We start from the raw sequence: 19,748 nt of genomic DNA on the forward strand, positions 1-19,748 counted from the left end.
ACAAACACTTTAATTTCAGGAACCAAAAACTCTGCTTCCATGTAACTTTACCTAATTATCTTTTGGAAAGAAATGTTTTCATGGTAAAATTTTGAAGAGTTCTTTCCGATGATGGTAAGATGGAGAAAGTGTAAAAACAATGGAATCAGCCACGAAGGGCTTTATATAGCCGAATTATTTTTGATAAGAGTTTTCAGACAATTGTCACATAAGTATAACTTACCCGTACTGCGGTCCTCCTGTTTTAATGTCTCCTATAGTGACATGAACATCATCCTCATCGTCATCACTGTCACTATCACTATCGTCTTCCGTTTCGGTCACTTTCTACACCAACATAAGGAATTATAAAATACCTTAAATAATCCATTACACCACTTAATATTAGTAACTGAAGTATATACTCATTCTGTTTTTTGAGATGCAGTGTTAGAGAAAGAAAGTTATAGGCTCATAAGGCTGCCACCTATTTCAACACGTTTATAACACTGATGTCCTACATGATAAAAAGGAATATGAATAAAGAAATAACTTTTTCAGCATCATCTTTTTGTAAATAATGGTTTTTTTTAACCATTTATAATTTCCAAATGCAGCTGCAATAAATGTAAATTTCTACAAAATAAGCATTTGAAGAATTCTTTGCAAAAAGAATATGAAGGTAAGAGGAAAACAATTTTAAGATTCACGATCAAAATGCACCAAATAGTAAAGAGCAGCTCAACCATTCCTGGCATTCACTCACACCCAGAAGAGGCCTTGAATGCAAATGGTTGAGAGAATACCTTGTTTCTATCTGTGTAAACTTGGGCCAGTTAAGCAGACTTTATTTTGGCTCCAAAAGGCTTAGTAACATGCTAGTAAATAAGTATATCACCTAGGCAAAATACCTTTGTGTATGCAAGGTCAAGCTTGCAGAATAAGTATTTTTAAGGATTAAGATGTTAAAATATTCATAAGACTAATGATACCTTCATCCCACAAAATACTACTTTTAACAGGCATGGGGTCAGGAACTATTACTTACATTTAAAAAAATATTTGCTAAAAAACCACGACAAACTTACATGACGGGACTCAATGTCCACTTTGAAAATCAGGTTCAGTATGATCTAATCCTGCTGACTATTCAGTGCCTTGAAATCATCAAGCATTGCGCCTTTGCACATGCTGTATGTCCTCTGAAGTCCCTTCCCACTATTCTCTTCCTTGGCAGTCCCTACGCATGCTTTTGATGGCACCAGATGAGGTAGAAGACGTAAAAGGGGGCCAGATAACACAGGATACCGAAGGTCATTTTAAAATTTGGCTTTGTTCCTAAATGAATTGGGAAGGTACTGAAAAAGATTTTAAACAGGAAAATAACCAGATTTCAAAGCCTTATGTTACCGGTTTTGGTACGCCATTTTCCGTAGTTTCATCTTCAATTCCAGATGGAGGATTAGCGCTACAAACAATAAAAATACATGTCAGGTATTACTTTTCCAGAGTACAGATAGCTTATACTAGAATTTTTAAACAATGTCTAACAACAAAACCCACTGCCGTCAAGTCCATTCCGACTCATAGTGACCCTACAGGACAGAGTAGAACTGCCCCGTAGTGTTTCCAAGGAGCACCTGGCGGATTCGAACTGTCGACCTCTTAGTTAAGAGCTGTAGCACTTAACCACTACGCCACCAGGGTTTCCCCAAATAAAGTTTCCTAAAATTAGTGTCCCCTCTGGATGGTAAGAACAAAGACAGTAAAAACTGCCTCTCATTCCATTACATGAGACAAGTACTCATCACTGAAAGTAGAATGGAATTGCTTCCACAATTAGTTAATGACTTGCCACCTAACAGCGGGCTTTTTTTTTTTAAAAAACACTTTAAAATGTGCAGCACATTTAGTCAATTTTACTTATCCTAGATTTTTTCTGAATATCCCTATGTGCCAGGTACTACTGTAATTGTCCAGGGCTACATAACACTGCTTTCTCTTTTTTTCCCTGATGTACAGGGAACTCAGATTTGTGATACCATCACATTAACTCTTAGTATGCCTCTCTCGGGTGTTCTGTTTCACCAACCATACTGGACATATGCCCACTGCTATATAAAAAATAAAGAAAACTGTAAGATTAAAAAATATATACCTTTATGCAAATCTGTCCTACAATTTGATACTAATGAGGAGCTCCAGACCTAATTTTGATAAATTAAAAAATATTTTTTAACGTCAGATAATACTCGAATTTGCCCTTTCACAGCAAGAGTGTAACAATAAACTTTCCATTCCCATGTGGCCTTTAACCCTCAAATAACACTTTCAGCATTAGAGTGTAATTGGTTTCTTGTACTTTTAATAATTATGATTTAGACTGTGAGAATTACTCACAACTCATTTACATACAAGGAAATTGAAGTACAAAGCAACCAACTAGTTTGGCCCCCAAGTCTCACGATTATTTAGTATCATTTCTAAGAAAAATGCCCAGATTTTGACATAGCAGAGCTCCTTTCATTAGATTTCTGCTAATCTTTAAATTTCATTTTATGTCAAGCAGCTTCTATATAAATCAATTTAACCTCTACAGTAGTATTTTAAACATTATCTACAAAGCAAAACGATGAAAAGTAAAAAACAGAAAACTTATCTCCTGTTAAATTTTCATTGTTGTACTGCTTGACTCAAAAAAATAAATATCCAATCATAATTCTTTAGAAGATTTACCTCCTGTCTAAATAAGCTTCTTGATAGCCAGAAACCAGTTCAGCTTGCTTTTTACATGGCACAAAATATCATTACTGTGTTTAGCCAAGACTTAGAAAGATAAAACACAACAAAATTGAAGAGCATAATGCAATGGTTAAGACCATAAACCTGTTGCCATAGAGTCGATTCTGACTTACAGCAACCCTGTAGGACAGTACAGAACTGCCCCACAGTGTTTCCAAGGCTATAATCTTTATGGAAGCAGACTGCCATATCTTTCTCCCATGAAGTGACTGGTAGATTCGAACTGCTGACCTTTTGATTAGCAGCCCAGAGCTTTAACTACTGCACCACCAGGCAATGAACTAAGTCACAAGGAAGCTGGGGCAAATTCTAACAGCAGGTACTCAGGTGGGACAATGACATACCAAGCTAGAACACGGGTTTGGCAAAGCTCCCTGCCCCAATAGATGTACTTTTTTTACAAGTTTTGGAGCCCTCGTGGCACAGTGGTTAAAAGCTTGGCTGCTAATCAAAAGGTCCACAGTGTGAATCCACCAGCCACTTCTTGGAAATCCTATGCGGCAGTTCTACTCTGTCCTGTTCAGTCGCTATGAATCGTCATTGATCTGACAGCAACGGGTTTTTTTGGGGGGAGGGGGCGGTTAGAAGTTTTAATTCTCAATCATCCTTAAACCTGTTGCCGTGGAGTCAATTTTGACTCATAGCAACACTACAGGACAGAGTAGAACTGCCCCATACAGTTTCCAAGGAGCGCCTGGTGGATATGAACTGCCGGCCTTTTGGTAATCATCCTTAAAATGTTAGAAACCTGATAAAATTATATGCTTTTTCTACAAAAATGTTTAAGGGTAGATTTTTTTCCACAAGACGAAATAATTCAATGGCACTCCATTGAGTTTTTGGCAATGATGCTCAGGGAAGGTAGAAAGCCTCTCTCCAATAAATTTAACCAAGTTGTCTATTAGGGAATTAAGATAAACAAATATCCAATGCAGAAAGTAAGCTTTGAGAATTTTAGCAAAAAACATTAGTAAAAATCAATGAAATAAAGATTACCTCATTAAAACGTGTATTTGATTGTGAATTTATACCCTGCAATCAATTAACTTCTTGACCAATTGAAAAACCAAAGAAATATTTAAGCACTTTCACCCCTGGGACCCAGTGCTTTATCTCTTCAAAACACTTAATGAGAAGAAATTTTAAAAATAGTGACAAGTCAATATTAAAAATGTTAAGGACTCAAGTTATTAAAATGGAAGAAGCCCTCCAGCTCTATAGATTAATACTAGCTCCAGCTTTGGGGCTAGCTGAAATTAGGGTTAAGAACTGGGCTCAATACAGAAGTTGGAAACTGCAGTACAAAGTAACTAACTGGGTTTGATGCCAGTCTCACAATTATGTAGCAACATTTCTAAGAAAAACACCCAGTTTTTCTGGGTTCAATACAGAAGTTTCGAAACTAAATGATAAAATTTCAGATGGTATAACAAATGAGTGGGAAAAAAATCTTGTAAAATAAGGGATAATATTTCAGGGTGAGAAAGAATACCCTAATTTCAGCTCCTCCTATTTCTACTTCCAGTTCTCACTTCTTCCCTCCATCCGCTTTTTCTCATAACAGGTTTATTAAAATATAATTCACATACCGTATAATACACCCATTAAAAGTGTACAATTCAATGGTTCTTAGTATTTCACAGACAACTACAACCATCACAACCACCTAATTTCAGAACATTTCATCATCACCCCCACCCCCAAGAAAACACATACTGTTCAGCCCCTCCCCATTCCCCTCCACCCCAACCCCTGGCACTGCTAATATACTGTCTCTTTGGATTGCCTATTCTGAATATTGCACATAAATGCAATTACGTGGTCCTTTTGTCTAGCTTTTTAGCACGTTTTCAAGGTTCATCCATGTGGCAGCGTATCAGTACTTCTTTTACTTGCCAAAAACATTCAATTGCATGACTATACCACTTTTGTTTATCCATTCATCAGTTGATGAGCCCTTGGGTTGTCTCCATTTTCTATTATGAATAAGCTGCTGTGAACATTTGTGTACAAGTTTTTGTGTGGATGTATGTTTTCATTTCTCTAGTTGCATCATAAACCCAACCCATTGCCATTGAGCCGATTCCGACTCACAGCAACATACTCATAGCATCATACAACTGCTAAAGTATCCTAGGAATGGGATTACTGGGTCATATGTTTTTAACCTTTTGAAGAACTGCCAGACTGCTTTCCAAAGCAGCTGCACCATTTTACAATCCCATCAGCAGTATATGAGAGCTTCATTTCTCTACAGTGTCACCAACAACTGTTACAATGTTTTTACTGAAGCCATCCGTGTGGGTATAAAGTGGTGTTTCCTCCACTTTTAAACATAAATATTCTTTAGAGGCTCTTTTTTAAAGAAACCCTCTAACTCCACTCTCATTATACAACACTAAGGTATCTGGGAAGAGTAGTCCGCGTATCTATGCACTTGTATGTTTGAGTTGTTCTGAAATTTAGATTAAGTTCCTGGCTCTTTGTATATGTTCTGTACACGATACTCATACCCTTCTAGTAACCAGGGAGAATCTCACATATTAGTTCATCTCATTTTGAATCCAAATAAATATAAACCAGATTGAAATTATAACCAAAGTGCATCATACAATCAAAAATGATAATGAACTGTAAAAGCAGTAATCTTTTGGTTCCCTTATTTAACATTTTTTTAAAATCAGGTTTATAATCTTTCTTAGTAGACTTATGGTTACACTATATAGGACACCATTGTTGTTGTTTGTTAGCTGCCATCCAGTTGATTCTGCGTCATGGGGTAGAACTGCTCCATAAGGTTTTCAGGGCTGTGACCTTTCGGAAGCAGATCACCAGGCCTGTCTTCCGAGACACCTTTGCGTGGGTTCAAATCACAAACCTTTCAGCCAATAATCAAGCATATAACCATTTGCGCCACCCAGGGACTCCCCTATAAAACACCATATAGCTCCTGAGGAATAAAAAGTTACTAGTGAAAAGTTACAAACCCTAACCTGAAGAACTGCTCCCTTAACTGCTAACAAACAGAAGTGGTATGAGATTAGGTCCTGAAATAAGAATAAACCCGTAAGGATTCAATGTCTTCTGAACTTTAGTCCAACTATTGTAATCACATCAATTATTAAAATGAAATAATTCTGACAATTCCACTGCCAGAACCACGGCATCACACAACTGCTCAAGTAACAACAGGATATTTCACTAACCTGGCATTTTCTTCTTCTGGCCTTTCAACTTCATTTTCATCTACAAAAAAAAAAAATAGTAATAAATAAATAAGCAAGCCACTCTTAAAGGAACTAGTATTATGAAAATCTGAAGTGATCATCACAAGCACTAACCTAGGTCCTTTGCCATATCACTGTGCACATGCACGTCCCATGGGCCTATAAGCACATCCAAAGTTAGATCACCTTATAATCATTTAACAGATAAGTCTCTAATGGAAAAAAAAAATCACCTTACTTCTATAAAAATAAGCTTTGTTTAAGAAGTATTGAAGCTATCCAGATAGTCTACAAAAGAAACCCTACACGTTCCCGTTTCAGACAATACTAGGTTGAATGCTAAATCTTTTGACCAAAGATAAGGAATTTATTTTACAACTGTTATCAAAAGTTTATCCAAGTCACATCAGCACTAAACAGCATGGTACACAAACGTGCACTTTTACTGCACACTCCTAAAGCTAATCAAGAATTTAAATTTTAGGCAAAGAATAAACAATAATTTTCAAAACTGGTGTCGGTAACAGCTGAGAAGAAACTGTTACTTAAAGTTAAAAAAAAAAAAAGTCAAGCCCTTTTGAAGAGGGAACCACAAGACGCATTAAATTTGAGAAAACTACGAAATGATATTGACAACTATTATCCTAAGGGACCTGAGGTACTTCTATGATAAGGGTTAAAGAGCAATCTCTTTTTAAAAAAAAAACACAAAAACAAAAAACACTTCACCTTAACGCAGGGATTTTTCAGGGTTTTCTTTAAGGGCCATAACATGTAATCCATCTCTCTCTTTTTAAGTTATTTTTAAAGCACGACTTTCAGACAAAGAGGTACCCTTGCAGGTGCATTCCATACAAACTGACCATTAAGAAACAAGACGTTAGTTTTGCAGCATTAACTTTATTGAGCTATTATTACAGAATGACTTTCTAAAACAAGGGACGGGAATGGTATCCCACAACCAAGGGGCCAGAAGGGACAAACCAATACACCTCAGAATCGATATGAAACACTGGTGTAAAGAGCGCGGAGGCCAGACGGCGGAGCAGTCTCGGTGCAGAGGCGCGCAAAGCTCCACCGCACGGGCCCCGACCCGCAGCTGCTGGCTTCGGAGGGCCCGGTAGCCAGCGGCTGCAGGGTGAGTGCCTGCTGGGGTCCTGGGCTGGGCTGGGCGGGCTGCAGGCCAAGGAGAAGGGAAGCAGGGGGTAGGGTGGCGCGCAACATGGTAGGCCTAAACTCAGGCCCAAGCCTGAGGACCCGGGACGCCGGCTGTTTGCGGGCCGGGAAGGGAGGCCTGAGATAAACCCCGGAGAAAGAGACAGGGACAGGAAGTTCCGTACCGCCATAGAGCCACTCTTCTTCCTCATCCCCTCCGGTCCCGCCGCTCAGCTCCGACACTAGGCGCTCGACCTCGCCGGCCGACATGGCCGCCCCGAGCACAACTTAAAGGCGGCGATCAACAGCCCCTCAAACCCCTTCCCCAGCCTCGCTGCTTAGGGGCGCGAGAGGGGCGCGAACCCCGCAGAGACAGGACGAAGAAAGCGCGCGACTTAAATCCAGGAAAGGCAGCACAGGCGGCAAACATGAAGACCCCTGCGCAGGTTCGTCTGCGCACGCGCACCAGTACCCGAGCGGTACGGCGTCTCTAGATGGCTTCGCTTCCGCGGCGGCGGCCACCTGAACCTGGTTGCGCATGCGCCGGCGGTTGCCCCGCCCCTATGGAATGCCGCTTTCCTGTTGAGTTTAGTCTTGCGTGTGCTTGTGTTCGCTTGCACAGGTGTTGCTTGTAATAGTCCGTATTGCGTTTGCCAGCAAGTACACCATTGTTCCCTTTTTTTTTTTTACCCTTGATGCTTTGTCTTCCCAAACATTTTTTTTTAATCTTAAGAAAGGCTTTTTTTATCCTTTACAAATTATATCAGCCTTGTTAGAAAATTGCTACTCTAGTCCCGTTTCTCAGAGATGATAATTCATTCCACTTTTTAAAAAATACTAATTTTAGCGGCAAACATTAATATGAATAATACATTCCCTTTGTTGAACAGAGGTGCACGCGCACACACACACATGCACACGCACACACACACAAAACAACCTTAAGGTTAAGGTTTGAGCACTTTCATCCACTACCCCCCTTACTAGAGTAACCACTGATATACACCATTGTGAAATATTCTTTGCTTCACACATACAGTTTTGGCGGGGCTACCTGGGGTTGGCTGGTGTCATGGATTGCATTGTATCCCCCCAAAATAACTGTCAACTTGTCTAGGCCAAGATTCCCAGTATTGTGTGATTGTCCACCATTTTGTCATCTAATGTGATTTTCTTATGTGCTGTAAATCTTATCTGTATGATGTTAATGAGATGGGATAAGCAGTAGGTAAATGCTAATGAGGCAGGACTCAGTCTAAAAGATTAGGTTGTGTCTTAAACCAATCTTTTTTGAGGTGTAAAAGAAAGAAGTGAGCAGAGAGACATCAGGACCTCATACCACCAAGAAAGAAGCAGTGGGAGCATAGCATGTCCTTTGGACCTGGGGTCCCTGCGCTGAGAAGCTCCTTGGCTGGGGAAGATTAATGACAAGGACCTTCCCCTAGAGCCAACAGAAAAAGAAAGCCTTCCTCTAGAGCTGACATCCTGAATGTGTACTTCTAGCCTCCCAGACTATGAGAAAATAAATTTCTCTTTGTTAAAGCTATCCACTTCTGGTATTTCGGAAACCCTGGTAGTGTAGTGGTTAAGTGCCATGGCTGATAACCAAAGGGTCAGCAGTTCGAATCTGCCGGGCACTCCTTGGAAACTCTATGGGGCGGTTCTACTCTGTGCTATAGGGTCACTATGAGTCGGAATTGACTCGACGGAAGTGGGTTTGGTTTTCGTGGTATTTCTGTGATAGCAGCACTAGATGACTAAGACAGCTGGTCTTAGTATAGTATTGTATGTTATTCTGTGACTGACTTTTTTTTTTTTTTAACTCAGCAATGTCTTAGAGATCTTTCCCATGTTAGTATATATAGAACTATGTCCATTTTTAAATGTTTTATAATATTACTTGGACACCTGGTGGCTTAACTGGTTAAGTGCTACGGCTGCTAACCAAGAGGTCGGCAGTGAGAATCCGCAAGGCACTCCTTGGAAACTCTGTGGGGTAGTTCTACTCTGTCCTATAGTGTTGCTCTGAGTCGGAATCGACTTGATGGCAGTGGGGTTTTTATGGGTATCACAATGTGACTATAGCTGTACCCATATTGATAAACTTCCAACTTTTAATTTTTACCACAAAAAAATTACGATGAAGATCCTTGTAAATGACCTTTTGCAGATTTTTACAAGTGTTTCTCCAAGATAGATCATGAAATATGTGATTTCAGTTTAATACAAATAATAAAAATTAAATGGTTTGTATTTTAATAAATAACACCAAATTTTCAGGCCACTTTTGAGAACGTATTTTCCAAGGAAAAAACAAAACTAGGGTCATGGTTCTTAACTATGATTAGCTAGTTGCATGACCTAGTATAGTCAAACTATGTTTCAGTTTTTGCAGCTATAAAATAAGAAAACTGAATAAGATGATCTCTAAGATCCCCTTGGGAAGAAAGGCCTAGCCATCTACTTCAAAAATCAGCCAATTAATACTCTATGGATCTCAATATTCTGATCAACAACCAATCATGGAGATGGTGCAGGAAAGGGCGGCTTTCATTTCCTTGTGCATGGAGTCACCCTGTGTCTGTGAGGGGTGGGAGGTGGGGAATACTTGATGGCAGCTAACAACAACAAAGTCCCTTTCTGTTCTAAAGTTTCCAAACGGAACACTCACTTTTGAGCAGAAGGATATCCGTTTTAGTGTTACAAATTTAGCAACGGGCTTTCTTTCTCTCTAATCAATAAATACTGTTCTTTTATTTATTTATTTGTTACTGAATATCTGCAGTATTTAATAATTTGAAAATTACAGACATGATCCTTAAAAAGCTTTCAGTTTATTGAGAAAGAAGGGTGGGAAATAATTAGCACACCTACAAGGGAAAAGGCAGATGGGCCATATTAGAAGTACAAGTGAAGTGTTTTTACTCCATGAAAACCACACCATTTCATGTTATTTAAACAAACCATGTGGTTTAAATCCCCCCTACATGGGGGGTTGCCATGAGTCTAAATCAACTGGACGGCAACAACAAAACAAACTTTGAATACTCCTCTACCTGCTATTCCCAGTCTCCCTTATCCATTTAGGATAATCTCTTGCATCCTTCTAAATTCTGTTGTGGTATAATGCCCTTTGTGAAATCTTTCATGAATTCTCTTTCATCTCCTCTCATTTATTTATTTATTCAATATATATTTTTAGAGTCTACCAAGTGCCAGATACTATTCTAGGTTCTGTAGATTCAGTAGTTAGTAAAACAAAGTTATTTTTTTCATGGAGCCTTCATTCTAACAAGGGAGACAGATGATAAACATGTACAGTCATAACACCTGCAGTGGTGGGAAGGATTAGGAAGAGTAAGCAGGATAAGGGGACCCAGTTGTTGTTGTTAGGTGTTATCAAGTCAGTTCTGACTCATACCCACCCTATGTACAACAGAAGGAAACACTGCCCAGTCAGTCCAGCCCCATTGTCACAATCATTGTTATGTTTGAGCCGACTGTTGCAGCCACTGTGTCAATCCATCTCATCGAGGGTCTTCTTTTTCGCCGACCCTCTACTTTATCAAGCATGATGTCCTTCTGCAGAGACTGATCCCTCCGATAACATGTCTGTCATGGATTGAATTGTGTCCCCCCAAAATGTGTGTCAACTTGGTTTGGCCATGATTCCCAGTATTGTGTGGTTGTCCTCCATTTTGTGATTATAGTTTTATGTTAAAGAGGATTAGGGTGGGATTGTAACACCCTTACCAGGCCACATCCCTGATCTAGAGCAAAGGGAGTTTCTCTGGAGTGTGGCCTGCACCACCTTTTATCTTACAAGAGGTAAAAAGAAAGGGAAGCAAGCAGAGAGTGGGGACCTCATACCACCAGGAAATCATCACCGGGAGCAGAGCACATCCCTTGGACCCAGGGTCCCTGCACCTGAGAAGTTCCTCAACCAGGGGAAGATTGAGGACAAGAACCTTCTTCCAGAGCCAACAAAGAGAGGAGGGCTTCCCGTGGAGCCGACGCCCTGAATTTGGACTTCTAGCCTACATACTTTGGACGTGTTGTTAGGAGGGATCAGTCCCTGGGGAAGGTCATCTGTGGTACATAGGGTCGCTATGAGTCTGAACCGACTTGACGGCACCTAACAACAACAACCTACTAGACTGCGAGAAAATAGATTTCCCTTTGTTAAAGCCATCCACTTGTGGTATTTCTGTTATAGCGCACTAGATAGCCAAGACAGTCTCCAAAGTTTGAGAGACATAGCTTCGCCATCCTTGCTTCTAAGAACATTCCAGCTGTACTTCTTCCAGACAAATTTGTCTGTTCTTTTAGCAGTTCGTGGTACATTCAATATTCTTCTCCAACATCACAATTCAAAGGCATCAACTCTTCTTCCATCTTCCTTATTCATCATTCAGCTTTTGTGTGTATATGAAGCGATTGAAAACACCATGCCTTGGGTCAGGCACACCTTAGTCTTCAAGGTGATATCATTTCTTTTCAACACTTTAGAGAGGTCTTTTGGAGCAAATTTTCCCAGTGCAATGGATTTGGTTTCTTGATTCCTGCTTCCATGGTTGTTGATTGTGGATCCAAGCAAAATGAAATCCTTGACAACTTCAATCTTTCCTCCATTTATCATGATGTTGCTTATTGGTCCAGTTGTGAGGATTTTTGTTTTCTTTATGTTGAGCTATAATCCATACTGAAGGCTGTGGTCTTTGATCTTCATCAGTAAGTGCTTCTGGGGACCCAGAGTAGAGTGATAAAGAGGAATGGGATGCAATTTTATATGAAATGGTCAGGGAAAGCCAATCTCATAAGGTGATATAAGAGAGCTGAATGGACCAAGGACATAATCCCTGTGGGTTTCTAGATGCATAGACTATCAGATAGAGGGAGTAAGAAATGCGAAGACTCTGAGGCGGAAGCACTATTGGCATGTTCAAAACCAAACCAAACCAAACCAAACTTGTTGCCATGGAGTCAATTCTGTAGTGACCATACAGGACAGAGAAGGACTGCCCCATAGGGTTTCCAAGGCTGTAAATCTTTTACGGAAGCGGACTGCTGCATTTTTCTCCCGCAGCTGATGAGTTCAAACCACCAACCTTTCAGTTAGCAGCAGAGTGCTTAACCACTGCATGACCAGAGCTTCTTTGGCATGTTCAAAGAACCCAGATATGTAGCTGGAATAATGAAAGAGTAGCAGACAAGGTCAGAGACTTTGGTGGGGTGGGTGGGATAGATCTAATACCCCTCTTCTAGACTCTATTCTATTTCTATGGTTGTGTCTATCATAATGTTCAGTAATTATTTGACTAAGCGTATGTTTTCCTCAGATTCCTCGCTAAACCAAATCCTCCCTCAAACAGGGCATCTTGTTTGTCTGTTGCTCCTGTTCCTGGTATGGTGCCTGGCACTAAGTAGACGTTCTTGGCCTTTGCATGGCCGAGAAATGTTTTCGACTATCATAAGGCAATCGCTCAGAGACCCCTCTTTATCACTCTATTTCTCATTCCATAAGTCTATAATAAACTTCATGGTTCCATGGGAGAACCAACTGCCTTTTGCTGAGGGCCCTCTTTCTCCTTTCAGCTGCTTTGATATCAAGGCATTGCTTAAACTGAACTGAAAAATTGATGAATAGTAATTGCTGCATCCAAGTCACCTTTATGGTGGAGGTAGTATTCGAGCTAAGCTTTGAAAAGTAAGATTTCCATAAGCAGAGAAGCCCATAAATCACTAATAACCACTCTTAAAAGGCCTCTTCCTTCCTTGCTTCCAAGGTTAGTTCTTTCCTTCGATATCCTTCCTTAGCTTAAAGACATCTTTACCTCCCTACTAGTTAGGGAAATTCTTAAAAATAGTTTGAAAATACTGTATACAGCTCTTCTTACTCCCAAGTGTTAGAAAACCCCAAGAGTTATTACCTCATCAAACTAGAGTGCTGCATATATTCTGATGATATCTGTCGTCTATTTTATTCATTGTGGTCTGTTGATTCTTGGCAAAACTGTCTGTTGTAATGTGTCTATCTCTGAGAAGTACTGAAAGAAAATGCTTAGTAGATAATGATTAAAATTATGACAAGAGTTGAAGATCAAATAAAAGTGCCCGCTCCATACCTAGTATATAACAAGTACTTGTAAATGTGTTTTGAATGGATATGAATTAATGAATGGAGTAAAAACCAACGAGAGGGAAAATACAAGTTGACCTGGGTTTTAGGCCTGATTTTGCTATTTGCTGCCAATTTAAGATCTGTTGTATAATCTCACCTCAGTTTTCTCGTCAGAAAATTAATATATTAAAATAACATTGTGTACTCACTTCATATAGAGTTGCTGTGAATTGAAATCAATTCAAAGGCACAAAACAACTTCTTGGAATGGTAACAAGATTAAATGAGGTTGCAAATGTCAAACAAAGTAAGACAGAGATCCCCAGGCTGCAGATAATTCCACTGCCTCAAGCAGCTTGCTTGGCCTGTCTCACAATTTTGCATTAGAATCCCAGTTCCCTTTGCTTGGTCTGTCTCATAAAAATCGTGGCATCTGCATAGTATGATTACGAATGTTGCTGACATAACTTGTCTGAACTCCCTACTTGTAAACCCCTTAAAAATAACTTTTCCCCTTGCCCTTGTGGAGCAGTCTTGGCGGTAGCAGCTCCAGCTGCTTCCTTTCCTTTCGCAAAAAAATAAAGGCACCCTTCCACTCTCCCACCTCAGTCTCTTGTTTATTGACTGATACAAGTCACGCCGAGCAGAACGTGGGGTTTCTACTTGTTAACAAAATCACTTGACAGATTAGAGGCAAGCAAGTGATGTATTGTGGTTTAGGCCTTTTTTCTTTTGAATAACCTGAACTACCGCACACGGTAGAGCTTTCTTTCTTCTGTAGGTACTTCAGTGATAAATTAAATCCTAATTATCCACCTCTTCTGCATTCTGATGGCCTTTAACACTAAATTTTACATTGCCTATTGTATCTGGTAAATTGCGTCATCTCCTATTTAAATCTACACACTTGAATAAACTTTGTATACTGTTTAAAGGTGAGAACGAAGTCTTTAATTTCCGTATTCACCACAGCCTCTCTCACGCTGTTTAGCACATTGAAAATAATCAATTAATCCTTAAGTTAAGTGCTGATGGTGCGTATAAAAACCCAAACCAAACCCTTACCATCAAGTCGATTCGATAGTGACCCCATAGAACAGAGTAGAACTGCCCCATATGGTTTCCAAGGCTGTAATCTTTATGGAAGCAGACTGCCACATCTTTCTCCCCAGGAGCGGCTGGTGAGTCCGAGCTGCTCACCTTTCGGTTAGCAGCTGAGCACTTAGCCACTGTGCCACCAGGTATAAACAACAACAACAACAAAATGAACCCACTGCCGTTGAGTAGATACTAAGCTGCACCACCAGGGCTCTTTCTACTAGGTATAAACCAAAAAAAAAAAACCCATTGCCACCGAGTCGATTCTGACTCATAGTGACCCTATGGGACAGAGTAGAACTGCCCAATAGGGTTTCCAATGAGCAGCTGGTGGATTCGAACTGCCAGACTTTTGGCTAGCAGCCAAATGCTTAAGCACTGTGCCATCAGGTTTCCTTCTACCAGGTATGGAGAACCTTAAGATGAGATAAAGGGAGGTAAGTTTGATTTTATGAGCTATAGGAAATAATTGATGGCTTATTTTGAGTAGAGAAGTGTAAATCACACTTTAAAAAGATAAATATGATGGTCGTAAGTGTGTGATTAGGAGAAATTCATTTTACTCCACCAGTACACATAAGAGAAAGAAACGGCTTTTTCCTGAATTCTCTTCTCTGGCTACCCTGTCTCCCAAAGTCCTTTAATCCAATTCCATGCCTTTCAATTCCATCTATGTGATATCAATGACTACCAAATTTCTCTCTGCCTTCTTGACTTCAACCTGAGCTCAGGACAACCTGTTCAAATTGATGTTCTACCTTATCCTTGTCTTGGACATTTAATAGGCTTTTCAAATTTATGAGCTAAGCTGAAGTTGTGAATTCGCCTCCCAAACCTGTCCTGTTCTAGTCCCCTACTTCCCCAGGCTTCCCTATCTTAGTAACAGTAACCGCCATCCAACTGATTGTCAGAGCTCAAAACCAAAGAGCCACCCTTGATTCCTCTCTTTCCCCAATCTGTCCTTTTCACACCTATCCAAATCCATCAGCAAAGCCTGTTAGCTATTCCTAAAAACTATATCCCAAATCTGTCTATTTTTATCTTCACTGCCACCAATCCAATTCAAGTAGCATGAAACCCTTCAGTGGCTTCCTGTTAGATGTAAAATAATACCTAAACTCTCTACCGTGTGACCTAAGCCTGTTCATGACCTGGCAGCCTGTCCAGATGCAGACAGTTACACAGGTTGTACATTGTACAACTTCATGGGGTTCCCCATCTCCCCTCATTCTTACATTTTATTTAATTTTTGTCTACTCTTTTAATGTTATTCCTTTGTATGCTCTGTGCTTATTTCCTCCCAGTTCTTGCAGGCCCGATTCCCAACTCTTCATTTAACTTTCAGTACCTCCCTTTGTTCTATTTTATAAAAATATCCAATATCCTCAATACTTTAGCAGAAGGATATCTTTACTTGTTCCCTTAAATTAACTCTAACCTTCCTCAAATGATGGTACTTCTCCTCATCTTTCTATACTGCTTGCCCATAATTATCCCTCACCCTATTGTATTATGTAGCCTGGAGATAGAATTCTTATTTCTCTGTCACTGAAGGGCTGCTCAAAGACATTTATGGTTCCATTTTCCTGTGAAAGTCCTGATACCATCGGTATTTAGCACCTTTACCCCCTCCCTCTTCGTTTCCCCTCCTTCACAGATGACGTCGGGGTCTGTTCGCAATCTTGTTTCCTCTACCACTCCAGCACCATAGTGAGAAATTTGTATATCCCGTTTGCATTACATGTTTTTTAATCTCCAGGAGTCTAATTATTCAACAACCTTCATTCACTCCATTTTAGCAGTCCACATTCAGGACCACATCCTTGATATTATTATATCTTTTTTTTTTTTTTTAACTTTTATTGATCTTCAAGTGAACATTTACAAATCAAGTCAGACTATCACATATAAGTTTATATACGCCTTACTCCGTACTCCCACTTGCTCTCCCCCTAATGAGTCAACCCTTCCAGTCTCTCCTTTCGTGACAATTTTGCCAGCTTCCAACTCTCTCTATCCTCCCATCCCGCCCCCAGAGATGCCAACACGGTCTCAAGTGTCCACCTGATATAAATAGCTCACTCTTCATCAGCATCTCTCTCCTACCTACTGTCCAGTCCCTTTCATGTCTGATGAGTTGTCTTCGGGAATGGTTCCTGTCCTGGGCCAACAGAAGGTTTGGGGACCATGACCGCCAGGATTCCTCTAGTCTCAGTCAGACCAAAGTATGGTCTTTTTGTGAGAATTTGGGGTCTGCATCCCACTGATCTCCTGCTTCCTCAGGGGTTCTCTGTTGTGCTCCCTGTCAGGGCAGTAATTGGTTGTGGCCGGGCACCAACTAGTTCTTCTGGTCTCAGGATAATGTAGGTCTCTGGTTCATGTGGCCCTTTCTGTCTCTTGGGCTCTTAGTTATCGTGTGATCTTGGTGTTCTTCATTCTCCTTTGATCCAAGTGGGTTGAGACCAATTGATGCATCTTAGATGGCCGCTTGTTAGTATTTAAGACCCCAGACGCCACATTTCAAAGTGGGATGCAGAATGTTTTCATAATAGAATTATTTTGCCAATTGACTTAGAAGTCCCCTTAGACCATGGTCCTCCGCCCTTGCTCCGCTGATCTTTGAAGCATTGAGTTTATCCCAGAAACTGCTTTGCTTTTGGTCCAGTCCAGTTGAGCTGACCTTCCATGTATTGAGTATTGTCCTTCCCTTCACCTAAAGCAGTTCTTATCTACTAATTAATCAGTAAAAAGTAGATATTATTATATCTTAAAGCTGTTTCCTCCTTGAATTTTAAGGGCCATCTACTTTTCTTTGACCCTAACTGTATATTAGAACAACTTTCTTATTTTCCCCCTCCCCCTCCCTCTTTTCTCCAGTCTTATAGAGGTAGTACCAGCAAGCCTGCTTCCCTCTCCTTCCCCCAAATTCATTGCCTCATTCCATGTCCCCAGACCTCCTCCTTCATGCCTACACTTTCTCCCTGTACTGGTTCAGCCTGAACTGGTGCATCACTCCCTGACCTCAGCTCCTTTTCAGTTTACTGTATCCATCTGGCATAACCTTGTACCTGTCTTATCTTCGCCTACATCCTCCTGCTGATGCTGCTGAAAGAAACATGCAGTTGGGCAGGTGGTGTCACAACAAACCCAGGGTCTCCAACATCAGCTGTGCCCACAGCACTGCCTACTAAACCTTTTAAGCGTCTCAGTCTCTTTCTTCTCCCATTCTTTCTAATGACTACTCCCGGCTGTTACCTTTCCTTAAGCCAACTATATCCAAACATTATCTCCAGTTCTTTCTTTGTTTCTGGTTCAGAAAGAAAATGAAGACCATTTGAGTAAGAACTTTTTACCTTCCATCCCCATACCTACATGCTTTTCTAAGTTTCCTCTCATCTTTTCCACTTTTTCTTTTTCCTATTCTATTTTGATTCCTATTATTTCCTATTCTAGTTTGATTCCTCCACTTGTGCTTTTCATCAGAACTCCCACCTGGTTCTATTTCTATGTTTCTTTCTCACTTTTATCAGCCTCTCTCTCTGTTGCCTTTGCAAACATTATAGATACACTTAAGTTTCTCTCTCAAAAACAAAAAAAATCAGCAAATTCACAATTTTTTCCCTTTATTTTTCAATCAATGTCATAAAAAGAATACTTTAAAAATGTCACGTCATGTCTTCACCTCCTATGCGCTTTTCAGCCTAATAGTTTCAGGTTTTCTCCTCCATCACTACACTAAAACTGTCTTGGCAAAGAGCACTATTAGCTTCTAATGTTCAAATCCTATGGATTCTTTTCAGGTTCCATGTAATTTTTCCTTTATCTGGCAGCTGTTACTGTTGACCATTCCATTCTTCTTCCAACTTCCTTCTTTCATGACTCTACTCACCCAGAAATATTGCTGTTTCTCAGAGCTTTGCCTGTCTCCCCATTGTATTTCCTCTTCTCCATGCTCTCCATGAGCAATCTCAAGCACACCCGTTTGCTAACGATTTCTGAATTACCAGGCTTCTCTCCTCCAATCCTGAATCATACATATATCGAACTGTCTACTAGGTGTTTTCTCATGTATCGTAAGCACCTTCAAAACAACATGTCCCAGTTGAACTCAGTATATTTATCTCCAATCTGCTTCTCTTCTGGTTTTCCAAATTTCAACCACTTTCATTTATCAGTCACGTAGCCAGAAAGCTGGGCGTTATCCTGAAATACTCCCTCTGCCTCACTCTCCTTATCAAACCAGTCACCAAGTCCTTTAGGCTCTATCATCCCAACATCTCTTTTGTACACTCCTCACTGTCCAATCCTTTATTCTTATCAACTGTTGGGAAACCATGATGGTGTAGTGGTTAAGTGCTATGGCTGCTAACCAAAGGGTTGGCAGTTCAAATCCACTAGGAAATTCTATGGGGCAGTTCTACTCTGTCCTATAGGGTTGCTATGAGTCAGAATCAACTGGACGGCACTGGGTTTGGTTTGGTTTTTGGTATCAATTGTTGCTCAGAGTTGTTGCTGTTACTGTTTCCTAACTGGTCTCCCTGCCTGAAATCTTGCTCCTCTTTAAATCATTTTCCATGTTTCTATCAGAATCTTTTTTTCTAAAACCCAGCTATGAACAAATTATTTCCACTCCTAAAAATCCCTTAATAGCTCCACATTTGAAAATAAGACTTATCCTAATCTAGTCTCTTTCTTTCTTTTTTAGTTCTTTGCCCCTATTTCTTCTTGGGTCTGTTTTCATGTAATACGCTCCAGTCATATATAACTGTTTGTTGTTCCAAGTAACATGTGCTACTTCATGCCTCTGAGCCTTTGTTCATGCTGCACTCTGCTTGGACTGCCTGGAATGCCCCTCCCCATCCTGTCCACCTGGTAAACATCTGGTTTTCTTTGAAACAACTCAAAAATGATCTCCTCTACGAAACTTCTAACCACTTCCCTTTTTCCTTTACCCAGTCAGAATTTATGCTTCCTCCTTTGTAACTCATATACACCTTTTTTCAAAACTTATTGCTTATGTAACATTTTATTGCATTTGTTTGCTTTACATATGGGTCCTTCTACTTCATTATGTAATTCATTTGAAGGTACAGCTGTGGTTTCTTTCTCTTTATATCCCTAGTGCACCACACAGTGCCTGGAATATTGTACACATTCATTAAAAGGTGGTAGAATATCTATTATTGTATGGAAATGAATCAAACATTCGTTCAACAAACATTTATTGAACACCTGTTACACTCTAGGTGGTGGGGATCCTAGGCCTCTAGTGCACAATGTAGTAGAACAAATCTGCTAAAATTACAATGGTATGACAGGTGCTCAGTGGAAGTGAGAGCAGAGTGTGTATGTGTGTGTGTTCCAAC

General features: G+C 40.2%; 1 protein-coding gene across 17 annotated transcripts in view; it reads right to left on the bottom strand.

Moving 5' to 3' along the window:
- The window catches only part of FIP1L1 (factor interacting with PAPOLA and CPSF1), a 91,094-nt gene extending 83,461 nt beyond the window's left edge, over positions 1-7,633 (bottom strand). For 7 of the 17 annotated variants that reach the window (XM_049886918.1, XM_049886909.1, XM_049886910.1 and 4 more), the window contains exons 1-5: positions 7,349-7,631; positions 6,123-6,167; positions 5,988-6,027; positions 1,390-1,447; positions 224-327 (exon numbers count right to left, since the gene is read on the bottom strand). In XM_049886918.1, the coding sequence (XP_049742875.1) occupies positions 224-327; positions 1,390-1,447; positions 5,988-6,027; positions 6,123-6,167; positions 7,349-7,433 (332 nt within the window). In that variant the 5' untranslated portion in view covers positions 7,434-7,631. Of the gene's footprint in view, positions 1-223; positions 328-1,389; positions 1,448-5,987; positions 6,028-6,122; positions 6,168-7,348 lie in introns of all 17 variants that reach the window. The other 10 variants (XM_049886914.1, XM_049886912.1, XM_049886913.1 and 7 more) reach the window with 4 other exon arrangements.
- Between the last annotated feature and the right edge of the window lie 12,115 nt (positions 7,634-19,748).

Source organism: Elephas maximus, chromosome 5 (assembly GCF_024166365.1).
Source record: "Elephas maximus indicus isolate mEleMax1 chromosome 5, mEleMax1 primary haplotype, whole genome shotgun sequence".
NCBI classification, from domain to species: Eukaryota; Metazoa; Chordata; class Mammalia; order Proboscidea; family Elephantidae; genus Elephas; species Elephas maximus.